This window comes from Cervus canadensis, chromosome 29 (genome assembly GCF_019320065.1).
Source record: "Cervus canadensis isolate Bull #8, Minnesota chromosome 29, ASM1932006v1, whole genome shotgun sequence".
In the NCBI taxonomy this organism is placed as follows: Eukaryota; Metazoa; Chordata; class Mammalia; order Artiodactyla; family Cervidae; genus Cervus; species Cervus canadensis.
In genome coordinates, this window is record NC_057414.1 from 20,296,203 (window position 1) to 20,322,882 (window position 26,680).

The 26,680-nt window shown below is 38.5% G+C and overlaps 1 protein-coding gene across 9 annotated transcripts in view; it reads right to left on the bottom strand.

Moving 5' to 3' along the window:
- GAS2 (growth arrest specific 2) overlaps positions 1 to 26,680 on the bottom strand; it is a 167,725-nt gene that overhangs the window by 125,525 nt on the left and 15,520 nt on the right. For 4 of the 9 annotated variants that reach the window (XM_043451964.1, XM_043451972.1, XM_043451973.1 and 1 more), the window contains exon 2: positions 3,413 to 3,577. In XM_043451964.1, the coding sequence (XP_043307899.1) occupies positions 3,413 to 3,557 (145 nt within the window). In that variant the 5' untranslated portion in view covers positions 3,558 to 3,577. Of the gene's footprint in view, positions 1 to 3,412; positions 3,578 to 10,118; positions 10,865 to 11,822; positions 12,075 to 12,126; positions 12,275 to 26,680 lie in introns of those variants that run through there. The other 5 variants (XM_043451970.1, XM_043451969.1, XM_043451968.1 and 2 more) reach the window with 5 other exon arrangements.

The following is a 26,680-nucleotide window of genomic DNA, read 5'->3' on the forward strand; positions in this document are numbered from 1 at the left end:
AAGTTACCATGAGGATATTTACTTAAAATCTATTATTTTCTACTTTTATAAATTCAAGTTAACAGAAGGTAGTACTTTGAGATTCTTTTAAGATTTTTTTTTTCTGAGAAAATTTCACAAGCTATTGGTTGCATTTGTGTTACCAACAACTAGTATTGAAAATATTAGCCTTCTTATGCGTTAAAAGAATGATTATTCATTTATGTAAATTTGTTTCTCCTTGTTTATGCCTATTGATGATTTTAAACTGGGTCTTAAGAGATGGATTTCTTGGAAACTTAGACTTTTGGAACTGGAATGGACATTAGAGATCGTCTACTCCAATCCCTTCATTTTATGGTTGGGGACACCGAGCCCAGAAAAGATAGCTGAGTGACTTTGGGCAAGTTTCCTACCAAGTGCCAGAGCCAGAACCAGAAGCCAGGTCTCCTGACTCCCAGTTAGAAGCCAGGTCTCCTGACTTTTAGTCCAAGGATATTTCCATTACACATACACTGACTCCCTATTCTTTGAGGCTGTCTTGGGCTGCTCACACTGGTCAAGCTACTTTGTAAATGATCACATTCACCAAATAAAATGCTTCTGATGAAAAATCATGGGACTTTGAAACATACCTGTGTAATCAGGCTATAATTAATCATGATTTCTCTCTGCCTAGAACATTTCAGGGACTCCTCATTGATCATGCAATAAATTATAAGCTCCTCAACTTGGTCTTCAAAGCAGTATATGCTCTAGCTCCAACAAATCTCATATATGTCCCTGCCCCTCTCCTTGAATCTATGCCATTGACACAAGCTTTCATTCTGTCCTTCCAATGCACCAAACTCCTTCCTATCCCACACATACCATTCTCTCTCTCCAGGCTCTTTCCCATGATTTGTCTGCTTAGCTATTAATTATTCTTTAGATCTCAGTTTCCAATATGTGAAGTAAAAGTCACTCAGTCATGTCTACTCTTTACAACTCCCTGGACTGCAGCCTTCCAGGCTCCTCTGTCCATGGGGATTCTCCAAGCAAGAATACTGGAGTGGGTAGCCATTCCCTTCTCCAGGTGATCTTCCCAACCCAGGGATTGAACTCAGGTCTCTGGCATTGCGGGCAGATTCTTTACTGTCTGAGCCAACAGGGAAGCCCCTTAAAAAGGATTTCCCCAAGCCCTTATTTGTTTATTTGCCTCACTCCCACCTCCTTGTTTTTACATTCTTATTACAACCTATCTTATACAGTTTATAACAAATCCAATTAATTATTCATTGTCACTTATTTAATATTAATTTCATATTCAATCTACTCCAAGCTCTATAAGAACAGGCAATCTGCCTATTCCTAGTCACCACTCCACCCTCTAGTACTCAGAAGACTGTGCTGCAATACAATGAACACAATAGCTAGTATTTACCATAGTTAGCTGATTACTATATGCCAGACCTTGTTCTAAAACCGATGATCTCAGCTGACTCTACAACAATCCTCCTGAGGTTGGTACTAGTATTACACTTACTTAACAGATGACAAGACCCAAGCACAGTGCATTCAGATACTTGTCTGGTTATCACAAAGCTAGTAAGTGATGGAAATGAGATTTGAATTCAAGCATTCTGATTCCAGAGTCCATTTTATTCAAATTATACATTATGCTGCTACATACTCAAATATTTGTTGAATAAATGAATGAACTTACTCACCAAATCAAATTAATTCTATCACCAGACTGAATAAATGGCATAATACCACCACACATAGAGTTTATGTCAGGCACTGTTCTAAGTAGTGCACATATAATTATTTAATCTCACTGAAACCCTACTCTCATTACCACTTCATAAATGAGGAAACTGAAGCACAGAGATTAAATAACTTGCCCAAGGTTGTACTGCTAGTAATTGGCAGATCTGGGGTTCAAACACAGGCAGTTTATTCCAAGTCTGTGCCTTACTTTATATACTGCCATGCTTGTGAGAGCCCATATCTGAAAACAGCTTGAAGTCAATAAAATGCTAATATAACAATAATCAGTGAACACACAAAAGAGGAAGGAAACCCATCTGTTTAAGTTAAACTGAGTTCCTCTGTATAATGGAGATAAATGCTTTTCCCTTGAATAAATGAAAGATGGCCCTTCGTTCTGGTGGATACAGTTCCATAGCACAGTGAAGGATATTTCTGGGGCGTGATGGATGTTAAGGACGCCTTCTACATTTCTCCTCTCACCCCTTAATTAGGCTTCCTCACAAAAGATACCACCTGCATGTCTATATGTGGTAGCTCTGGTTAGATGACACAAAACTGTCGAAAGCATGAGGAAAAAGGAAATATGCAAGTCTAGAATAAAGGCTTAAAAAATGAAAAGCAGCATAAAAATCCAGAGCCATGGTGAGCAAAAACAAAAATCTTGCTAAAGTGAGCTCAAACCTCGCCAAACCTTGTTAAAATTTCAGATCCACAGGGTGCTCTTCTCTTAAACTCTTTCGTTTCAGTGGCTAGAAAAAGTGAGAATAACAACACTTACCTTGAAGGAATCCTTTCAATAATAAGATCATGTTGGTGAAATCCTTTCTGTAAATGATAAAGCACCATGCAAATCCTATGTATATTCAATATTCAAATCTTATATTTTATGAACTCTATAAGGATCCTTTTCTCAGGGCTTACATCAATTTTGTCCTCTGTGAAAAATTACTAGTGAAATAGTGTTGTTTTATATGATGACCCTTTAACTGTATGATTCTACTTTGCACATGGTTGAAATTGTATTCTATGACTATGCCAGCACAGTACAAACAAAACAGAAAAAAAGAGGCAGCCTTAGCATGAGGCAGTATTTTTCTCAAAGACAGTCCTTTGGGAAAGTATTTAAAAATAAAAGTGCAATGAAAAGAAAAATTCTAGTTCAAGGTTGGATGACTCCAGTCAGCTCATTTGGACAAAGGAGAGGAGTCATTGTTCCAGAGTCTGGGTTTTCAGCAGTTTTAGAGAGTTGGACATGACTTAGCGACTAAACAACAGAAGATGTATTATAAGACGAGAGCAAAGAAGTCGAGTTTTAGAAGCCAGATTTCACAGACTGTGGCTCGTGTGCAGTGTCAAAAGAATAGGCCAAACTGCCCAGTTGCATGAAAGAAAAGTAAAAATAAATCAGATCAGCAAGCATGTAGACAAAATAAGCAATTTGACCACATAGTTCCACATTTCAATGCATTATATTGGAATAACTAAGCACAGTTAATGTAAGAGACATTGGGAAATTCATTTAAATTTTCCATATGCTTCAGGTATCCCAGATGCAATATGAAACTGATGAAAGTTTTTCTTTCTAAGGTGCTGTCACATGCCTAGGAGAAGGATATTACAGGAGTAGGGGGAATAAACGTGTTATCTTTGCTGACAAAACGAGGTCTTATAACCTTACCTAACAGGTTGGTTAACCACAAGGCCAGATCTTCTTTCATCGGCAGCAAATTAGCTTCATGTCTGCTGGCCAGCCACTGGCTATACTGATGCATATCAGAAAGGCCAGGTCCACTGCGTACCTTTGGGCTCAGAGCAGTGCACATTATTTATCCACTTGTAATACCTGTTTTGGAAACAAAAGAGCAATTGCTTTTTATACAGACTTCTCTTGTTAAAATCTTGCTAAAAATGGCACAGTAAGGAACAGGATCTGCAGACGTTTGGATGACAAGTCAGGTTATTACTTATTAACCCCCCAGGAAACACTGTTTGCTCTACCAGTACTGGCCCTTGTTGGTTTTGACCAACTACTTGGTCAGAAACACCAGCAATCAAAGGTCAAATAGAAAAATCAAACAGTAAGCTCTATGCTTGTGTAAAACCTAATATCTGGAAAAAAGTCAGTTTTGAAAGCAAGAAATTCCATTAAAATTTTGGTATCCAAATTGTAAATCTCCATTGTTTGGATTAATTTTTGAAGCCACAAATTTCCATAGAATTTTAGGACTGAATGCTAGCAATGACAGTATTTAGAAAATTTCTTATCAACACAAGATCACTGCTCTTCAAACTATTACCTATGAGATTAAGCATAGTACTCGGTTCTTCACAGATGGCCAAGCAATCATGTACTTACACTTTAAAAGAGTTGGGTTGGACACAGGGGAGCTTGCACTTTTAAAAAAATTTTTAATTGAAGAATAATTGCTTTACAATGGTGTGTTAGTTTCTGCTGCAAAAACATGAATCTGCCAAAAGTATGCATATATAGTTAATGGAAACAAAACCCAAAGAGGAATGGTGACAACCAGAATCATATGGTTGGATCATGGCAGAGTCAGGTTTGAACTTGGTTCTTCATACTTTAAGACCATTACTGTTTTCTGAATGACACATTTGATAATAGTGTCATCAAGTACCCATATTATAATTCAGGAATTGCACCTTAATTCTAATAAACATCATCACAGGTTTTCTTTTGTCTTACTTTGTACCTTCTCACCTCATAAGTGTTGCATACCAGGGTTTATTAAAGATAAAGATGATTATCTTTAGCATAAAAGTAATTACATATATCTACACAACAAGAAATAAATTCACTCACCTATGAGTAACACAGTCCTCAAAGTGGGTTGCAGGGGGAAAAAAATGTATGAATATATAGTTGGCCTTGAATGTAACACTACATTCATTTTTTGCGTTATTTATACAAGCTAAGACTATAGATATAATAATGGGGTAGTAAAGTAATAAACTCATAAGTTTAACTATGTGTTGAACTCCATTCTACATGCAAATAGTGCCTATAAAATAACCAAATGTATTATGACTGAATAAAATGAAAATGTTTGCAACTGGCAAGAAGTAAATTTTATATGCTATAATGGGGTTTTCAACTGTATTTATTACTAATGGTACTTTAAGTTTACTGGTATAAGTTGTATATATCCGTGTTGGTTTTAAAATTTGAAACTTTACATAGCATTCTTTTCCAATTAATCTCAAACACTTCTCAGCCTAGGTTAATTTTTGTCTTTTAAAGACAGCTTTAAAAAAAAATAAGACATTGGTATTCACAAAGATGTAAAATGTGATGGTCTTCCAAACATTTTGCTGCAGCCTTAGGAAAGGCTGCTGGGAGCACGAGTAAATACCTAAAAAGTGTCATCAACATGTAATTTAAAAGCACAATTTCATTTCCAAACAAATTATGCTCTGAATAATTTTTTTTTTTGCAAAAAAAGAATTACTGTAAATTTTCTTTGAAAATATCTTCTATAAATCTCTAAAGTGGTAACTAGTGAAAACGTGCAATATTTTAACACACCTTGCCCTATTCTATTAAATTGTCATTATAGGTGCCAGGATATTGCAATTGTCTATTTTCTTTTGCAGTTTACCATGACATTATTCATATAAAGTCCTAAAAGTTTTCTCCAAAACCTATGATTAAACCAGAAACCTAAAATATTTTTGCTCTTGTTCTTTAAAAAATAGGTCCAATCCCAGGAAAACAAAACACCTCCCAGTACGTGTTTAGGATTCCTACAAGCTAAGCTAGCCTCAGAAATAAACATTTTAATAATACATTTAAGCACATGATTCATACATTTAAATAACTAATTGAAATCTTAAAAGGGTTACCTCTAAAATGCCTTTCTTCTCAAGACACAATCTCTCCCACTACTTTCCTGAAAGTGAGAAGTGGGAGTTCAGTAACTTTACCTACATCCTATTATGGGCTCTGCAACTTCCATTGAAGCATCAGAGTCCTATTCTGCTTTGTAAAAGCAAGAAGACACCTCAAATTCTTAAGCTCATTGTCCAGCAGAGAATTCATCAAGGGATAGTTTACAGTAAGCCTAACGGCGTGTAACAGTTTCAATGAGCCAGAGGGACAAATCTGTCCCCTCAATACTTTTAAACAGTGAAGTTTTTATTTTCCTTGACAGTGGCACATTTATTTCTCATGTAGTCTGTCCCGTATTTTGCCAGAAATGTAATTCAAACTATCTTCTAATATTTACAGATGATTATTAAGTCAAAACAATAATTCAGCAATGCTTGTTAATGCTGCTTTGTGTATAATCAAAATTATATAAAAAATTTAAAAAAAAGAATTATATTTTCCCAGGTGATAAAGGTGGAGAAAGAAGGTTTAGTGGGTAATTGGCATTTGATAGAAGTTAAATGATTAAACATATGCCAAATATGTAGACATCTAAAGTCACTCATAGATTAGGGACTCTTGTCTAAGGAACTCTTCTTGTTTAAGTCCCTTTTGAAAAAAACTTAGGATTTTCATCCAAATTCTTCTGATCCTTTTTTCACATTTTCAAACACCATCAAACTTGGCTTGACTCTATGGTTTAGCTGAGAGTCACTACATGGTGGTCTTGGATTTAAATAAGGCTGAGATATGAATAGGAAAGATGGGCATGGACCCAACTAGCAGGACCAAAATTTGGATTGTGAAAGAATTACCCATGGTGAAGCAGTTTCCAAATGAAAGGATTAAATTGGGGTAAGCAAAGGTCAAATAAATTTAAATTATCCAGATAAAAAGATCACTACAGGATTATAAATGTTTTATAATTTCCAACAAATGTTTAATCCATCTGAATGAGTTGAATTAGCTCACAAAGAACAGATTAAAGGAAAAGGTCATCTCTGATCTTTTGAATACATTCAAAAGTATGTGAAAACCACTAGAGATGCAAAGGGGTAGCTTTTAAAGATAGGAAAGAAAAAAGTTTTTTCCAGAACATATCTAAATACTGGAAGATGTTACTATTAAAATTTCTATAATCTAAATATTTTAAAACTTGATAAGTAACTTTGGTAATACAAAGCAAAATCTATGCTTTGAAAAAAAGGAGTAAGGATTCAAAAGCTTCTTCTATGTCTTCTCCAAACTTTATGGGTCTATCGAAAAATGGATAAATCAACCCTCAGGATTTGGAACTCAGAAAAATAAAACTTAAAGGGAAAAACATGCAGAAATTTAATACAAAATTCTTCAAAGAATGTGTGTGTGTGTATTTTTTTTTTCCTTTCTTTCCATAGAAGTGATTCTGGAATAATCATTATGAATATGATGAGACTTGAACTAGCCCAGGGGGAAGAAGAAAAAATTAATGACTCCATAAGTAAAATATCACATGTTTCAAGACTCGGTTTAGTCTGTTGTTTCAGAATCCCAGTTTAAGACATCAGTTTTGACTCTGAAGAAAAGTCACCTAGACTTTTTTGCCACCTAGAGGTGTTCTTTGATTATAATCAAAATGGTTTCTGATCTCTCTAGTCTTTGTTGATGTTATAAAAAAAAAATCACAATATTGCATGGAAAATAAATTGGAAAGAAAGAAAAATAAGAACAAAGTGATAAATATACCCCTACTGTCTGATATTCAACTCTGTTAAGAAGCCTTACTAATAGAATATTAGAGCTGGAATCAGAAGTCCTGAGGTCAAATACTAGCTGTACCACCTCGCTGTTTAGTATTTGTTCAATTCTCTTCTAGCCCTATGACTTTTTCTCTTTGTACTTGAGTTTTCCAGTATGTATAATGGAGGCTAACACCCGACATATACTTGTGAAAATGAAATATTTGTGTCAGTATTTGGCATATATTTTATATTCAACAGATACTTGCTAAATTGAAATCATCACCATAGGAAGGATGCCAAAATAAAGCTTCCATTGACTTATTTTAAAAAGAAAAGAAATTTTGTAACAAAATAGGGATACTTTGCAGAACTCTAAATAACTAAGAAAAGACAAAGCAAAGGGGGGAGAAATGAAAACTGATAAAGTACTGATGAAGAATTCCTGGCAGTCCCAGTGGTTAGCACTCTGCACTTTCAGTACTGAGGGTGCGGGTTCAATCCCTAGTCAGAGAACTAAGATTTTGCAAGAGGAATGGTACAGCAAAAAAAAAAAAAAAAAAGAAGAAGAAGATAAAGTATTGGTGAAATAAAACCATAAATAACTGAAAATCCCAACTTTTCTTCATATTGAGAGGTATGAAGACCCCAAGATGATGAATGAAATGTTGAGCTCCAAGATGGGTAATTTAAATGTGTTTTTGACAGCAAATTTTGGTAACATATTACACTTCATTTTAGCACCAAAGACTTATAAGCCATTAAGATAGGGGAGTGCCATATCTCTTAAATTAAATGTGACAGGATGTCACCCCCCTCAACACACACACACAGAGATGCCTAACTGTGGCCATTTAAAACAGAGTGCTAATGAACCCACAGTCAGGGGTCCTATCACTAAAGGCCACCTTTGTTCTAATTTAGAGCATTGACCTCACTTCTGTCTAGTCAGTTTTGTGTGTTATAGGAGTAAAGCATGATGAAAACAAAGTTGATAGGCCAGTAACACTCTTTTAAAATGAAAAAAAATAAAAATAAAAACACCGTAAGCCAAACACCCTTCAAAATTCCCAACATAGAAAATGCTATCTTTCAAGTTAAACTCAAAGAATTAACAACCAAGGATGGCTCTAGATGGCTCTTTCATCATTCTGAGTCCTTTACATCTATGGGATTCATTTTGGCTGACCAATAATAGCTCTACAAAGCTATATATTCTCAACCAATGTCAGGAATGCAAAATTTTATGGAGAATAAAAGTCCAAAATTTAATCAGAAATGTAATTTTAGATCTTGTACATGGAACTTCACTTCTGGCTAAGGGGAGTGAGCAACTTGTCTGAAATTGAAAATTGCCAAGCATTAAGGCAAAATGACACTTGTTACTACTTTTTCTAATTATGTAATGAAATCTTTAAACTCAAATGGATCTTAGATTTACCAGCCAAATTCCTGGTAATTAAAAAGGGACTGTAGGCTTAAGACGTTTTTGCCAAAGGAACAAGTCTATTTAGTCACAGTCATTAAATGTATCCTATCCAAGCCCTCCTGCTAGGATATGCTAACACTCAAAGAATGCTAGCTCTCTTTCAGGAGTGTCTTACTTTTCAGCCCCATGATGATTTGCCTTGAACCAAATGATGGTACACCTGCAATAATAATTCTTTCTCAAATCATGACCAAAAAATTAAGACTGAGTGGGAATTAATTTCTTATATTTTCTTGGCATAAAAGATATTTAAAGTTTTGCTGTTTTTGTTTTTTTTTTAATTCTACTAAACCATTCTTTCAAACAATTTAGCTCCAGTTTTTGGACTCCTACCAGATAAATTTCAGACTTTATTGCAATAGAAAGCCATCTGAAAGTCATTAATCAATTAGGATATTTAAGGACTTACATCCAAATCCATCTAAGTTGAACTTTAATTCATAAAAAGATGTTGTTGTGTGTGTGTGTCTGTGCGTTGTTTGCGATAAAAAAGATTTCTGTTTTCCATAACTATAATGTAGTTGAGAGTTAGCAGAGTTCTACATTCTGTTGAATATATATGTACTCTCATGTAAGGGGAGAACGTAAGTAAAAACTCAACTGATTTGACTGAAAAGATTTAGGACAGAAACATTACACAAGCATCTTACTCTTTTTGCCAAGAGATATTTTCTACCTTTCTCCAGTTCTTTTCTCTAGTCAGAAAACACTGAGTGGAAAATCTTGATGGCTGTCTAGCAGAAATTAAAGGAAACAGCAGGATCTCTGTACCACCATATCAAAAAACCACAAAGATACCAAAATAACCTTACCATGGCTCCAGTCTTAACTCCCCCTGCAAACAAATTTGTTAGAGTCTCATTGTTTGGTTTCAACCAAGGTAACTTTGGCCTTCCAAAGGCTCCAAAAGTCTATAAATACACAGCAGGCTTATGGACTTGAAGCAACTTTCTAAAATTACGCGTAACATACTTAAATATAAGACCTGACATTGTGCCGTAACTGCAAGTTTAACTGAGATTTCCTACCAAGGTACTAGGAAGCTCAGAGGCAATCACACAACCTTTTGCACCAGATGAAATTGTGTCTTGTGAATTGATTTCCCAGGAAAGCACAGTCCACATCACAAAAGTATGGTGGTTAGTGCTAAAATGAAGAAGGAAACCCCAAGTTTAGCAGCACAGAAGCTGAAATGCAAGGTTTCAGAGTCCACTCGGGAGTGGATGCAAAGGCTGCAGTGTGCATTGCGAAGGCTGCCAGCCCCATGCCTCAGATCTCTGTCCCTTACCTTGTCTTAGGCAGTGAGAACCAGGATGCCCATGTTGGAGAAGACCACCACAGTCACCACCTCCTCCTCCTCCACAGTTAGGGGGGAGCATTCCTTGAGAAGGAACTCATTGATCAATTTCAAAGACAGGCTGGGCAAACCAGATTCCAGCTGGAGTTAATCAGTGTCCACACTGCTAAGAGGCTGGGAGAGAAAGGCAGTGAGCAGATGGGATGGTTCTCAGCCTGGCCTCTGTGAATCTCAGGGGATAGGTGGGGAGGGAAGGTGGACTTCCTCTGCCTGGCTGGCACCTCCGACCTGTCTGAGCCTTTATTTAACACTAGGAGGCCTAATGGGTGTTCCTGGCACATGCAGATCTTATTTCCTGGGCAAAGATCTCCCAGAGTTGATCTGGCTTTGCTGGAGTGGGATCTTGGGGAGAGGGAGGAGATGACAAGAGAGATGGTAAAGTTTAGCAAACGCTTGACTGTAAGAGGTTGAAGATGCAGGGGCTGAGAGGATGAAGATGAAAAGGGTGGTTGGGGGGAAAGGCTTTGATTTCCAAAAAGTTTAACGGGAGAAAAATGGACAACCACTCCCCTTCCCTAACCCCATTATACCATAAGGTAGAAAACAGAATCTGCTAACCTCTGCTTTTGTTTCCTCTATATTCAAGACAGTAGAAATGTCTGGATGTCTGGGCTAGGCTGTGTGTGTGTGTGTGTGTGTGTCTGTGTGTCTGTGTGTGTCTGTGTGTGTTTAGTCGCTCAGTCGCGTCCGACTCTTGGCGACCCCATGGACTGTAGCCCTCCAGGCTCTGTCTATGAGGATTCTCCAGGCAAGAATACTGGAGTGGGTTGCCATGCCCTCCTGCAGGGGATCTTCCCAACCCAGGGATCGAACCCAGGTGTCCCGCATTGCAGGCGGATGACTTACCATCTGAGCCCCCAGGGAAGTCCCCGTCTAGGCTAATGGCAGTTTATTCGTCTTATAGAATTTAATCTTGATAGGATAGTTAATGCCTCCAAAGCCAAGCTGGCTCCTTGGCTCCCCCACACAATTCCAGATTCCAAAACCTTGCTCTTTGGATGCAAAAATCTCCCCAAAGGGGGTTGATTCATAGGCTAACCTAGCGTTTGTTTATACACGTAATAAAAGCTCAACTCTGTCAAACTCATCAATGGGCCACAGCATCACCCCAAATCGCGCGTGTCACACTCTTTCCTCCCATCCCGTCCTCCTGGACTCAAGTAAAACACTCAGGATCAATCCACTAAGACCATCCCCCGTCCGCCCTCCTCTCCTCCATGAGATTCAACGCTGAGCAGGCAAACAGAGACCCTTCTGCAAGACTGCCTGTGTGCATTTACGATCGTGCTAATTAGAAGTCCCTACTTCTGTCGCTGGTTGGCTGAGCCGCCCCCAGCGTGGGCTTCTCTAGGCGGCGGTCGCTGGGACTCCTCCACAATAGGGCTGAGGACCACATGGTTGCTTCCGGGGAATCAGAGTGATTCCACCGCAGTGATCACCCACCCAGCGCCAGAGCCCGTCCCGCAGTCCACAGCTCGCCACCCTTCCCATTCGCGTCCCCGAGGTTATTTGCCAGGACGCCCCCACCGCCCCAGCCGTCCCCCGGGCTAGGCTGCAGAGTGCGCGCACCGCGGCGGCAAGGGGGCGGCGGCGGCTGCGGCGGCGTCTGCGAGCGGGGCCCGCCCGCCTGCTCACCCCGCGTCCGGAGCTGGGCTGCTGGCGGCGCTCAGCGGCGCCGGGGCTGCGGGCTGGGCTGGCGCGGCGTCTCGGGGCCGGCCCCCTCCCTGCGCGCGTGCTGCAGCAGCGGCTCTCCGCACCCAGGCAGCCCGGCGGCGGCGGCGGTGGCGGCAGCTCCAGCCGCACGGCCCCTCTTCATACTTCTCTGATGGCTCCTCTCGGTGCTGTTTGGGAAAACGATTTTTACCCCCGCCCCGCTGCCAGAAACAGATTTCCTACATTTCATCAGTCCACGCAGACCGAGCGGAAGTCAAATGCTTACTTTTTCTGGTGGACAGCAAACGCAGTTGACACTGATTTACCCTTCAAACGGGGAGAGATTGTATTACAAGCCCTTGGCAGCAATTCCGAGGTTGGGGCCAAGCTCCAGCCCCCTCCAGGTCCCCCAAACACTAACCTAAGAGAGAAGGGGGCGGGAGAGGCGGGGGTAGAGGGGGGGGGGGTGGAGATCATATTTAACTCGGGGTTTTTCAGAGTCAATGGCTTCAGCACAATATTAAAATTGGGTGTTGGAAAAGTTTTGCTTTCCTGGCCAGTGATTTTTGCAGACTCGGAGGCATGAGCTTTCCAGTAACTTCGGCCACTCTTTGTTCCAAATTGAACAGTTTGATTTCTTACAATTCCCTTTAAATATCAGATTGTATAAGAGGCTGTTATTATTCACGGCGGCTGTTTTCGCTTTGCACAAGGAAATACAATTCCACCCTTCCTTCTCTCAGCCTGGGCTCAGGATTACGTTGAATGTCACAGACAATTTTCTCCAACTGTTGTTTATTAGGGCACTATTCTGAGATGAAAAGTCTTCCTATGAAGCAGACAGATGTCCAAGTGTCCGTCTCCTTCATCTCTAGTAGGCATGTGACCTCTTGAACTCAGGGTCCTAATTCCCTCCAGTTACTCCTTTCCGTGGAATGTTGTTGAAAAGGATCACACTTTTTGTTGTTGTTGTTCATATGTTCATCAGTTTCACAAGCATCTCCATCCAAGGATGGTATGGCACAGGTATTCTAATCTTGTCTTGGATACCATGCTTAAAATGGTGAAGCTCAGCTGGTAAGGAATCCGCCTGCAAATGCAGGAGACTCCTGTTTGATTCCTGGGTGGAGAAGATCTCCTGGAGAAGGGATAGGTTATTCACTCCAGTGTTCTTGGGTTTCCCTGGTGGCTCAGAGGGTAAAGAATCCGCCTGCAATGCAGGAAACCTGGGTTCCATGCCTGGATTGGGAAGATCTCCTGGAGGAGGGCATGGCAACCCACTCCAGTGTTCTTGCCTGGAGAACCCCATGGATTCCACAGTCCATGGCTCTGCAGAGTCCAACACAACAGAGCACAATGCACCACCACCCCACCCCAACCTCCCCCACACCTCACATACACAAAATAGAAACTACCTGTGCATGGACAACAGCCAAGTGATGTGGATAATTTTAGATATAATTGGAAAAATGCATTTTGCATATATTGTTGCTTTCATATGGAAATGGTTATTTGCTCTAAAACATCTAGAAACTTCATCAGTTCTTTGGTTGTAGCAGCAGGGCAAATCATGAAGAAGGGGAGAAAACAGATGGAAAAGTTTGGTGAAACTGAACTCCAAGCTTTTTATTTTAGTTCAATTGGGTATTGCAGTTAGCTCCAGATTTCTCTTTGGGCTTCCCCATAAAAGGGGGGCGGGGAAGCCATTCCTCATTTTAAGGAGAAACAGCATCATAAAAAGGCCTACCTTACTGCTTACATATGCCTCAACAAGAACAACAAAACATACAGAATGGATTACTGATGAATTTGAGTAATCACTGTCAAAATAACATTTTTCCAAAATTTAACCAGATAGATATGGGTGTTCCTAGAGCCCCAACAAGGAACTGTTAGTTTCTAAACCTATAAAATTTAAGTAAAATCAAACATCCTTGACAATTTTTCATGATCAAAATATCACAAGCCAATAAATTCAGTATCTCCAAGGCATATAAGAGTTTAAAAAGTTTAACACCTAAATTTTCAAAAGCTCAGATTTTCTTCTACTATGTATATCAATTTTCTTGTCACATCATTTAATATTGATATTTTAAAAAGTGAAGTGCAAAGACAATAATTTTGTTGATTAAGGGAATTTGTTAAATCCAACTTGGGACAATCAGGAGCACTGGGAAAGGATCATCATTCAAATGACTCCCTTCTATGCCTCTTTCTTCCAGGTATTTTACATTTTAAATTCTGCATTATATCAGACCCTCTGTCGTTTGAGCAAAAGCCAAAAGAAAAATACTAGGAGAAATATGTATTTTCTCTCCTAGTATCTAAGAGTTGATACTGAATATTGAATATTCTTCTGGTGACAAAAGCGAAGTAACACAAAAGATTTCTGAAGAGGCAGCAAAGATGCATTTTCATTTGATTTTTTCCACTTGATCTTTATTTTGTGTTTTTGAAAATCAAATTTCTACTTATATATTCCAACCAGTCACTTATAAAAATTTGCAGAAAACCTTTTTGTCCAAGAATTGTCTTGCCTTGTTCTCAACCTAAACACATTTGTCTTAGGAAATCCTAGTGACTCGATGATAACTTCCCTCATGTCCAGGTCAAGGAAGCAAATGTCTCACCTAATGGAGTGAAAAGTGTCTAAATACATTCATTCTTGAAGCATAATGGCATAAGTGGGGATGTAAACTGATACAACCATTATGGAAAACAGTATGGAGTTTTCTTTAAAAAACTAGGAATACATCTACCATATGAACCTGCAATCCCACTACTGGGCATAGACACTGAGAAAACCATAATTCTAAAAGACACATGTACCCGTCTTCATCACAGCAATATTTATAATAGCTAGCACATGGAAGCATCCTAGATGTCCACAGAGAGATGAATGGATAAAGAAGTTGTGGTACATTTATACAATGGAATACTACTCAGCCATAAAAAGGAACAAATTTGAGTCAGTTGTAATGAAGGTGGATGAAGCTAGAGCCTCTTATACAGAGTGAAGTAAGTCAGAAAAACAAGTATCATATATTAACATCCATTTACAGAATCTAGAAAAATGTTACTGATGAACCTAGTAGAGAATGGACTTTGGACACAGTGAGGGAAGGGGAGGGTGGGATGAACTGAGAAAGTAGCATTGACATATATACATTATCATGTTTAAAACAGATTGTTAGTAGGAAGTTGCTAAATAACACAGGGGACACCTGGTACTCTGTGATGACCTAGAGAGGTGGGATGAGGGGAGGGAAGGGAGGCTCAGGAGGGAAGATATATATATACACACACATTATATATATATAGCTATACATATACCTATCTATACACACAGACACACACATACACACACACACATAATTACATATATATATATATATATATATATATATAAAACTATGGCTGACTAGCTTATAGCAGAAACCAACAAAAAATTGTAAGGCAATTCTCCACAAATTAAAAAAAAGTGTTCAGTGAGTAAATTATTGTCTAGACAATAAAGACAATCTAGTTAATAATTTTTAAAAAAGTCAAACCAAATTTAAAGAAAACAAACTTTTGTTTTCCTTTTTAAGTTATCATAGCTTTGAAGACTCTAATATTGAGAATTCCTGGGTTACTATGTGTATCAGGTGTCTGAACTTTCAATGTTGTCTTGAACAGGAACCATGCCTTTTCTCTAAATGTAAGCATAAGATGTTTCGAGAGAACAGCATCGAAATATGTATATTATCTATAGTGAAACAGATCACCAGCCCAGGTTGGATGCATGAGACAAGTGCTCGGGCCTGGTGCATTGGGAAGACCCAGAGGGATTGGGTAGAGAGGGAGGTGGGAGGGAGGATCGGGATGGGGAATACATGTACATGGCTGATTCATGTCAATGTATGACAAAAACCACTACAATATTGTAAAGTAATTAGCCTCCAACTAATAAAAATAAATGAAAAAAAAAGTAAGTATATATACATATGAGTGTATATATACATATGAGTGTATATATACATATATGTTTAAAGTGAGCAATAGAAATTTTTTTTTTCCTTATTTATAGGCTAACTTCCCCTCACTCCTCAACCCCGACTCCCCACTCATGGAAATAATTACACTCACTTATTCTAAAAAGTGGGACAAACCTTTAATACATGATGGAGATTATCGAGAATTTTGAAATAAGTTAAATAATGTGGGAAAAGACACTGGATTAAAGTAAAATAAATTTCCAAAGGTGACCAAGACATTCTTACATCCCTGAATAGCTTCAAAAGGGCACTTAAAGATGACAAGTGATAGCTTTAGATGTAAGAAAAATGATACAGAAAGCAGCATAAAGACATGCAATGGTGCTGAAGAAATGTAATAAGTGGATGAATTCACTAACTTAAAGCAATGTAATAAGTGAAAACATTCATTTATGTTTTATTGAAATAATTTATTAGGGATGTAAAATATATTTTCCAACCTAGCTAGTGTCTTGGCCTATGATATAGGCCTTTAACTGCTTTACATTGAAATAAAATTTTTCAAATGTCATAAGACAAACAAAGTGGATTGTATAAGTCCTAGTATGAAACTTACAAATACTGTTAGGGATAAAAAGTCAATGCTATTACTTTTCATCATTGTTCATATATAAAACTACAAAGGATAAATTGGAGAAATTTCTCAGGAAAAGTTTAAGATTTACTCTCAGTGTGATATGCAACTTACCCTCAATGGAGAACTTTAAACTTTATAAGTATAACACAACAGTAGCCCAGATATCCGTTCCCTACTGGGCAAAACCCATATTTTTGCAAAATGTGTGTTATATATGAGCATATGTCTTCTAATTTTTACACAGGGGATAGATTGAAATCATTTCATGAAATGTATCATTTATCTTGTCTAGTTTAAAAATATCCTATGCAATATATTCAGTTATGTGATTTTTCTTGTATAGGTCAGAGTTGTGTTTTTTATTTTTCCAAATATTTGTGTGGTTTGTTTCTAAATCTTTTATTAAAATATCATACTATCTTAATTGAAAGAAGTTTGATTTTAATATGTCTGAATGAAATATTTTTATAAATTTTATATATTTTACACTGCTCTCATCTCCAGTATCTTAAATACCATTAAGCCTTAGAGTAGGCGCTCAATAAATAATTGTTGAATGGATAGATGACCATTATAGAAAAAGCCAATCTGTTAGGAGGCTTACTACCTAATTGGTTAGATTTTTATATATTGTTTTGAATTTAGTAGTTTGGAACTGGAATAGAAAAAAATAATGTTAAAATAACATTAAAAATGATGGTTTCATTTCCAAGTTTGAATCATTTCATCTGGTTAAATGCAAATAGATTTCAGTAAAACAGATGCATGCCTCTGTGCCAGGCTTATAAATGAGGTCAGTCTGTGTCACTTGTCACTTCATTAAAAACCAAGGTTGATCTGGACTCAAAGTTTAATCATAACCAATACTATGAGTGAGTGAAAAGTAATAGAAAATATTACCACTTCAGGGGCTTTCAAACTTTTTTTACCATGATCCACAAAAAGAAATACATTATGGAACAGACATATGAAACCACACTCAGAACACAACCAAAACATGTTTCACAAAACAGTACTTACCTTCCCCAATTAATGCACTCTGATATTTTTCTGTTTGGTTTTAGTCTTTTCTATGCCATTCAGTTGAAAAGAAATGCTGTTGTGGAACTACTAAATTTATTTCACAACCCACAATTTGAAAAAAAAAATCTGACTTAAAAACTAAGCTGAGGAGAAAAATCAATCAAAATTGAGGTAGGACATCAATGAACAGATGGTTTCATTATAAAGAACAAAACAGATGTGCATACATATACTCTCAGCAGTAGACGACATGATGTAATGTCCGTCACAATATCCCCAGCACTGTACACCTCACACCTCCATGCCTTTGCTCATGCTGACTCGAATGATCTTTACCTTTTACTTTCTCCCTTTGAAGAAATCAGATTTCTTCTTCCACGAGGATCAGCTTAATCATCACCCTCTTTGTGGTTCTCTTGATATCCCTGGCAGAACATTGCTGTGCCTCTGGGTCCAGTGCTCTGGGATATTTTCTATTTCTTTTATACCTCATTGAGAATGTAGTATCGTGATTGTTTTCTTATGCATCTATCTCCTGTACTAAATCGTAAGTCCCTAGAGAGCAGGAACTCCCTAGGTTTGATGTGGTTCAAGCAGGTTGATGAGACAGATATAGGAAGGGGGAACTGTGCCCATCAAATGGGACTAAATGGAAATCCCTCTGTAAAGATGGCAACAGCTATTAATTTTGCATCATGGCGGATAGACACATTTACATTATAAGTGAAATTTTACTGTCACATTTCTTGGGACTCTACTGCAAGTAGACATTGGTACAGTTATCCATTTGTTTTTAACCCTGATAATCATAAATTTAGGATGACAGGTTTTCCTCCACTTATAATGGGGTTACTTGTGTCGTTTGAGTTGAAAATATTGTTAAGTTAAAAACACATTTAATATACCTAACCTACCAAATGTCATAGCTTAGCCTAACCTATATTATACATGCTCAGAACACTTACGTTAGCTTACAGTTGGACAAAATCATCTAACACAAAGCCTATTTTATAGTACAGTATTGAATATCTCATGAAATTTATTGATGACTGTGTGAAAAGTGAAAAAGAGAATGGTTGCATGGGTACAGGATGGTTGTGAGTGTATCATTTGTTTACACAGACGGTCACATGACTGACGATGAGCTGTGGCTGCCCGGCATCATGAGAGAGTAACAGAGTATCAGCAGCCTGGGAAAAGATAAAAATTCAAAATTTAAAGCCTGCTTTCTACTGAATGCATTTTGCATTGGCACCATCTTAAAATCAAAAAATCTTAAGTTGAACCATCCAAAGCTGAGGACCATCTGTATTTTGTTGAAAGATGAGAAAACTTGCTGAAAGTTCCATTACTGAAACTGTAACTTACACAAACATGGAATCTTTGCTACTGCTGATTTATATGAAACATTTAGAGAAATGAGTCATAAACTTATCAAAGGGCTTTCCTAGTACCAAGCAGCAGAGTGAGCAACAAGCCAAGAAAGGCAGTACACCTAAATCAAAGTGAAAGACCTGTGCAGGAGGGGCTCTTCTCTTGGCGTCAGGAACGGATGCCCTCCCACTGTTTCCACCATACCACATGGACTCTAGAGCCACTTGCAAAGAGAGTTCAGTGACCATTATTCCCACTGAAGCTGCTGAGGAACACACGTACTAATTGTGCTAATAATAGTCACTGCAGTTAAGACAATAACTGAGTCCAGATTTGGAGATAGACAAAGCACAGAAGAATTGATGCTTTTGAACTGTGGTGTTGGAGAAGACTCTTGAGAGTCCCTTGGACTGCAAGGAGATCCAACCAGTCCATTCTAAAGGAAGTCAGTCCTGGGTGTTCGTTGGAAGGACTGATGATGAAGCTGAAACTCCAATACTTTGGCCACCTGATGCAAAGTGCTGACTCATTGGAAAAGACCCTGATGATGGGAAAGATTGAGAGCAGGAGGAGAAGGGGATGACAGAGGATGAGATGGTTGGATAGCATCACCGACTCAATGGACATGAGTTTGGGTGGACTCCAAGAGTTGGTGATGGACAGGGAGGCCTGGCGTGCTGCAGTTCATAGGGTCGCAAAGAGTTGGACACGACTGAGCAACTGAACTGAACTGAAAACCAGGTCAGGTTCTAACTTCTTCACTTACTTGCTGAAAACTATAGGAATATTACATAACCTTTCTGTCAATTTCTACATCTGTGAAGTGGAGTTAACAAATAACCCCTCTCATAGGCATTGGTTGAACATTATATGAAATAATAATAATAATACATGTAAAATAGTTTGGTGGTGGTGGTTTAGTCGCTAAGTCATGTCTGACTCTTGTGACCCCATGGACTGCAGCTCCTCGGTTCATGCGATTTCCCAGGCAAGAATATTGGAGTAGGTTGCCATTTCCTCCTCCCAGGAGACCTCAAACCTGGGTCTCTTGCATTGCAGCTGGATTCTTTACTGACTGAGCCACCAGGGAAGCCAAAAATATTTAGTTTACTGTCTGACATATTGAAAGTGTGAAATTAAGGTTGTGTCCTAAGTCATGTCCTACTCTTTGTGACCCTATAGACTGTAGCCTGTCAGGTCCAGGTTTCTCTGTCCATGGAATTCTTCAGGCAAGAGTATTGGAGTAGGTTGCCATTTTCTCCTTCAGGGGATCTTCCTGACCCAGGAATTGAACCTGTGTCTCCTGAATCTCCTGCATTGACAGGTGGATTCTTTACCACTGAATCACCTGAGAAGCTCAGAAAAAGAGGTTAGGTATTTTATTATTAACCAAGGAACTAAATCATCTTATTGACTCATTATAAAGAATCCTCTGGGATAAGGAAGTTCTCATCATTAAAAATTGAGAAGATCAGAGAATTTTATGTATCCTTTCTCTGAATATGACATCCCATTATACACCCTTTAGATATCCACATTTTGTTCATTCATTATTTAATCATTCATTCTTCCATCTCCTCTGTGTAGTTTTTCTATATAGATGAAGTTGCAGGATCATATTATAGGTTAATGGGAAAAATGAGCCATTAAACCACACAGGTAGGAGTCAGATTCATGTCTGAGTTTGACTGGTTTGAAGGTCTGGGTTCATTTCCCTCCTTCCTCCCTTCCTCTTTTCATTTCTTTCTTTCTTCCTTCCATCCTTGCTTTCTTTTTTCTTTCTTCTTAAGGAGGGAGAAGAGTCTACACATTAAATGAATTTATGTTCAAATGTTTGAAAGTAATAATAAAATACTCTGAAAAAAAAAAAAAGCCGAATCATTTTTTAAAAGAGAATACTGCTTCTGTTGGGCTTCCCTGGTGGCTCAGTTGGTAAAGAATTTGCCTGCATTGCAGGAGACCCGGGTTCGATCCCAGGGTCAGGAAGATCCCCTGGTGTAGGAAATTGCTACCCACTCCAGTATTCTTGCCTGGAGAATTCCATGGACAGAGGAACCAGGTGGGCTCTCCCATGATCTCCTGCGATCATGGGATTGCAAAGAGTCAGACACGACTGAGCAACGAACACACATTGTTTCTGTCAGGTATCCTAACTCAGCTAAAGGTTCCACATCACATAGAATTAAGTAAAACCCCTCATAGCCGTATGAGAAAGAACTCACACAAAGAACACAGCAGGAGACACTGAGAAATAGCTTCTGAGTAGGAAAATTCACGAGAAGCTTTCAAACTCTGCATAAAATCATCTCTTTTCTTTTGGATTCAGCTGTAGGAGAGGACAGATGGGAGTCTGGGCAGGCAGCTATTTATTTGGCTGCTGCACCCTAAACAGACTAAATAGCCCAGAGACTGAAAGAGACTTATTAAACAGAATTGGTTCATCCAATTATGGATGCTGACATCCCAAGATCTACAGGATGAGCTGGCAAGCCTGGAGTCCCAGGAAAGCTAATGATGTAGTTCCGTTCTGAAGACCAGCAAGAGCAAGAGCCAGAAAGAGCAAGGTCTCAATTTGAATCTGAAGGCAGGAAAAGGGTAATGTTCCAGTTCAAAGTCCAGTCAGGTAAGAGAAATTCTCAAGTACTCTGAGGAGATTCAGGCTTTTTGATTCTATTTATGCCTTCAACTGACTGGATAAAGCCCATCCACGTTAGGGAGGTCAATCTGCTTTACTCAGGCTACCAGTTGAAATGTTAATCTCATTCCAAGAGCCACTAGAATGTCTGACAAAATATCTGGGCACCCTGTGACCCAGTCAGAATGACAAGTAAAATTAACCATCGCGGGGGAAATAGATGGAAAGAAGCATTGGTGCTGATTTAAATATTCTAATCCTTGATTCTCAGCAATCTAAATTTCATTATGTTCCATGCAAATTAAGATGCTAGGATGAAAATAATCATGTATTAGCTTGAAAATAAAAAGAAAAAAATGAAAGCAGTATTTCACTGTGGTGGTTTAGTTGCTAAGTCGTGTCCAACTCTTGTGACCCCATCGATTATAGCTTGCCGGCTCCTCTGCCCCTGGATTCTCCAGGACAGAATACTGGAGTGGATTGCCATTTCCTTCTCCAGGGGATCTTCTTGACCCAGGAATTGAACTCAGGTCTCCTACATTGCAGGCAGATTCTTTACTGACTGAGCTATGAGGGAAGCCAGTATTTCACTGTATTCTAATTGAAATGAAGTACAATGACTGAGTTCTGACATATACTTTCAGTACATGTTTAAGCATCAAAAGATGCTAATGAATACAAAATAAATGTAAATGTTCAACTAATCTTGCAATATAATAAATGTGCATGCATGCGGATGTGCTCAGCAGTGTCCAGCTCTTTACAACTCCATGAACTGTAACCCCCCAAACTGCTCTGTCCATGGAATTTTCCAGGCAAGTATCTTGGAATAGGTTGCCATTTCCTTCCCCAGCATACCAAACGTAGCCACTGTTTATTTACATATATTAACTAGGATTTTTATCTCTTTACATACATTGAATAGAAAATCAATATTATATCTTGTATCTCTTTACATATGTTGAATAAAAAATCAATAAGAATCTTCTTTCTGAAACATCTTTCCCTTTAAAGTACCATTTATTCTGCTAGCAACAAATTAATGAGGCATGCCTTGTTTTTTTCTGAGGCAAAGTCCCTAACTGCATAGAACTTATATTTTACCAAAGTGAGACAGAAATTAAACAAATAATCCAATAAAATTAACATACAACATATCAAGTGACACTAGATGGGCTCTGCAGAAAAATTAAGTAGGGGGTAAAGGTGATGGAAATTGCTGAGAGACGGCAGATGTTATAGGTGGTCATGGAAGGCCTCACTGATACAGTGACATCCGAGCAGAAACCCAAAGGAAGTAAGTGCACTATGCAGAATCCCTAAGGACCACTGAGGACAGAGGAACGGCTAGCGCAAAGTCACCGAGCCAGGGGAATGCTGCAAATCAAACGTTCCAGAAAATCAAAAAGGCTCCTATGGCAGAGATGAGTAAAGGGTGAGCAGAAGAAAAAGTCAGAGAGATTGGGGGAGGGCAGTGGTCCAGAACCCACAGGGCCTTCTAAAGCACTTGCCTTTGTCTCGGAGTTTGAGCAGAGGAGTGACGTGATCAGATTTACAGTTTAAAGCTGTCACTCTGATTCCTGGGTGGAGAACAGACTGCAGGAAGACATTGATTAAGTTTAGGGAAGATGGTTTAATACCTATTGTAATAATCCAGGTGAGAGGTAATGGTGACTTGGATGAGTAGTTTAGCAGTGGACTTAGAGTAAGGAATCAAATCCTGGATAGTTTTTGAATGGTTATTCTTTTCTGTTTGCTTCACACTCTTTTCTCCCAGTTTAAACATTCTGTAATGAAAAAGATGAATTATGTGAGCATCAAATCCGAGTATATAATACACGCATGACTTATTCCACTATGAATTTTATTTTAAATTATGATTTAAATTTTATCAGTGATGGATGACGAGGCAGTGTGCTAAACAGACAACAAGGACCCCAAAATTTTTTTCTGTAAGGAATGCTGCAGTTTACTGAAATGGAAAAGACTTTGGAAGAAGTCATCTTGTTTTGTTTTGCCTTATCTTGTTTTGAGTGGGGTGGAAATTAGGTTTCTCGTTTTGCATAAATTTGGTATTGCTATTTGATATTCAAAGGAAGCTCTTGTGTGGTCAGTGGAGCCCAGTAAGAGTGTGAATCAAAAACAACAGAGTCTTTTAAAGGTAAATGTTATGTGTACACACAAGTATTCAGTTTCTATTCCTCCTCCTCACAAATACATCAGATTATATAAAGGCTCTCACCTATAATACTGGGGAATTGCTGAACAAAAGTAGAAATAAATAAAAGCAAAAATAAACAAATGAGACCTAATGAAACTTAAAAGCTTTTGCACAACAAAGGAAACTATAAGTAAGGTGAAAAGACAGCTCTCAGATTGGGAGAAAATAATAGCAAATGAAGCAACAGACAAAGGATTAATCTCAAAAATATACAAGCAACTCCTGAAGCTCAATTCCAGAAAAATAAATGACCCAATCAAAAAATGGGCCAAAGAACTAAACAGACATTTCTCCAAAGAAGACATACAGATGGCTAACAAACACATGAAAAGATGCTCAACATCACTCACTATCAGAGAAATGCAAATCAAAACCACAATGAGGTACCATTACACGCCAGTCAGGATGGCTGCTATCCAAAAGTCTACAAGCAATAAATGCTGGAGAGGGTGTGGAGAAAAGGGAACCCTCTTACACTGTTGGTGGGAATGCAAACTAGTACAGGCACTATGGAGAACAGTGTGGAGATTTCTTAAAAAACTGGAAATAGAACTGCCATATGACCCAGCAATCCCACTTCTGGGCATACACACTGAGGAAACCAGATCTGAAAGAGACACGTGCACCCCAATGTTCATCGCAGCACTGTTTATAATAGCCAGGACATGGAAGCAACCTAGATGCCCATCAGCAGATGAATGGATAAGGAAGCTGTGGTACATATATACCATGGAATATTACTCAGCCGTTAAAAAGAATTCATTTGAATCAGTTCTAATGAGATGGATGAAACTGGAACCCATTATACAGAGTGAAGTAAGCCAGAAAGATAAAGAACATTACAGCATACTAACACATATATATGGAATTTAGAAAGATGGTAATGATAACCCTATATGCAAAACAGAAAAAGAGACACAGATGTACAGAACAGACTTTTGGACTCTGTGGGAGAAGGCGAGGGTGGGATGTTTCGAAAGAACAGCATGTATATTATCTATGGTGAAATAGGTCACCAGCCCAGGTGGGATGCATGAGACAAGTGCTCGGGCCTGGTGCACTGGGAAGACCCAGAGGAATCGGGTGGAGAGGGAGGTGGGAGGGGGGGATTGGGATGGGGAATACATGTAACTCCATGGCTGATTCATATCAATGTATGACAAAACCCACTGCAATGTTGTGAAGTAATTAGCCTCCAACTAATAAAAATAAATGAAAAAAAAATTAGAAATATTCTCATCTCTAATTGCTTAGTTACCAATTGTTTTAGAACTCTTGGGGAGACCTAGTTCATTACTAAATTGTGATTTTAAATATTCATAAAATGTTTTAGGAATAATGAATGATTATGGACCAAGGTATAATGCTCACATAATTGGCTGCTGCATTTGACAACCAATGCCTTGGGGAAGAAAGAGTGTGAAGAAACAGCAGTCATGACCTAAAGATTAAGAAAGAAAATAAGCTCATAAAGAATTTGTGATTCAGGAGATAACCTGCTTTTTCCTTCCCTACAGCTTTCTCTGTTCTTCTTTCCCTTCTTTATATTTAGAGTTTATCTGCTCTCTTTTTGTGTGCATGTGTGTTTGTGTGTTTCAGAGGAGCCTGGCGGGTTACAGTCCATGGGGTTGCAAAGAGTAGGACATGACTGAGCGACTGAGCACACATACACACATGGATATGTTCATTTCCCTTTCTGGCCCAAGAATATATACTATATTGGTAATTGACTGTTTTTAGGCTGTCTTGACCCAGTTTCCAGGCTCTGGGTTGAGAGTCTGGTCAGTTCCCCTCTGAGCAGCCAATTACCTCTGCACCCTGACCACTTCCCTTATTGGGCTCGCACACTCTGAACCACAGTGGACTTGCCCTAATCTTCACGGGGCCAGGAATCAGAACCCGGGAGATCCCCTCGCCAATACCCTGGGGGTCCACAAAGGATTTCAAATGAGCCAGTTCACAGGGAGCAAAAACTAACTCAGCCCAGCAGTTTGCCATACAGAGGCTGCCCCCTACAGCTCCAGCTTGCTGGTACCCTGTGCCAGGATAAAACTGCTTCTGTGGCTCTGCCTGGCAGCCTTCTCTCGCTTGGAGCTGCAACAGAGGATTCTGACTTTCATCTATCCAAGGGTCAAGGTGTTTTGATGTGTCCTGCTATGAAAAGAATCCTTACATTTTATAAAAACAAGAAAAAAGGGATGGAGAACTGTTTTTACCCTCACTACTTCCTTTTCTTCACATCTACACTCGTAGAATTCCTCTCCTCTCAAATAATTTCTAGATTTTTTCTACTTCCTTGCCCTTTCTCTTAAAATGTTCCTTCCTTCTCACTATCTCCTACTCTATTTCCTCACTAGAGAAATACAACAATCATAAGCCCCTGTGCTCATGAATTTCTGTAATTTATTTCAAAATACATTGTAGAAGTTAAAACTAAAGAAAAAAATAGACATGAGTAAAGATTATTAAAACCTTAATAGGGTAAAAATAAAAATGAGATGTCGGGCATTAAAGCTTGGAAGTGCTATAACACACACACGCACACATACACACATACAATAGTGACAGACATCATTAGTGGGAGAGTAATAAGCAATACTTTTGCACGATATCCATTGTAATTTGAACTACCTTGGACTATTTCCACCAACAGCAATTTTCTCTAGCTCATAACATCTTATGGTTTATGAATAAAGCATGGGGATGGTTTTCATTTGTTCATACTGCTTTACCTTTTGTTGTGGATTTGTCAAAGTATAAAATTTACTTCTAGATGCTTTTTAAGTTTTTTTTGTTAATTCCAGTAATTCTTTATAGCTTACCTGGATTACACATTTCTTTTTTTCCCCCAATATATGAATACCCTTTTTACTCTCAATTTCTCCTTTACACAGTTCTGTTTTATTTTTTCTTCCTTTTTTTCCCACATCAATCCTATTTGCACCATCAGAGAATATTTTCAATGTTCTATGC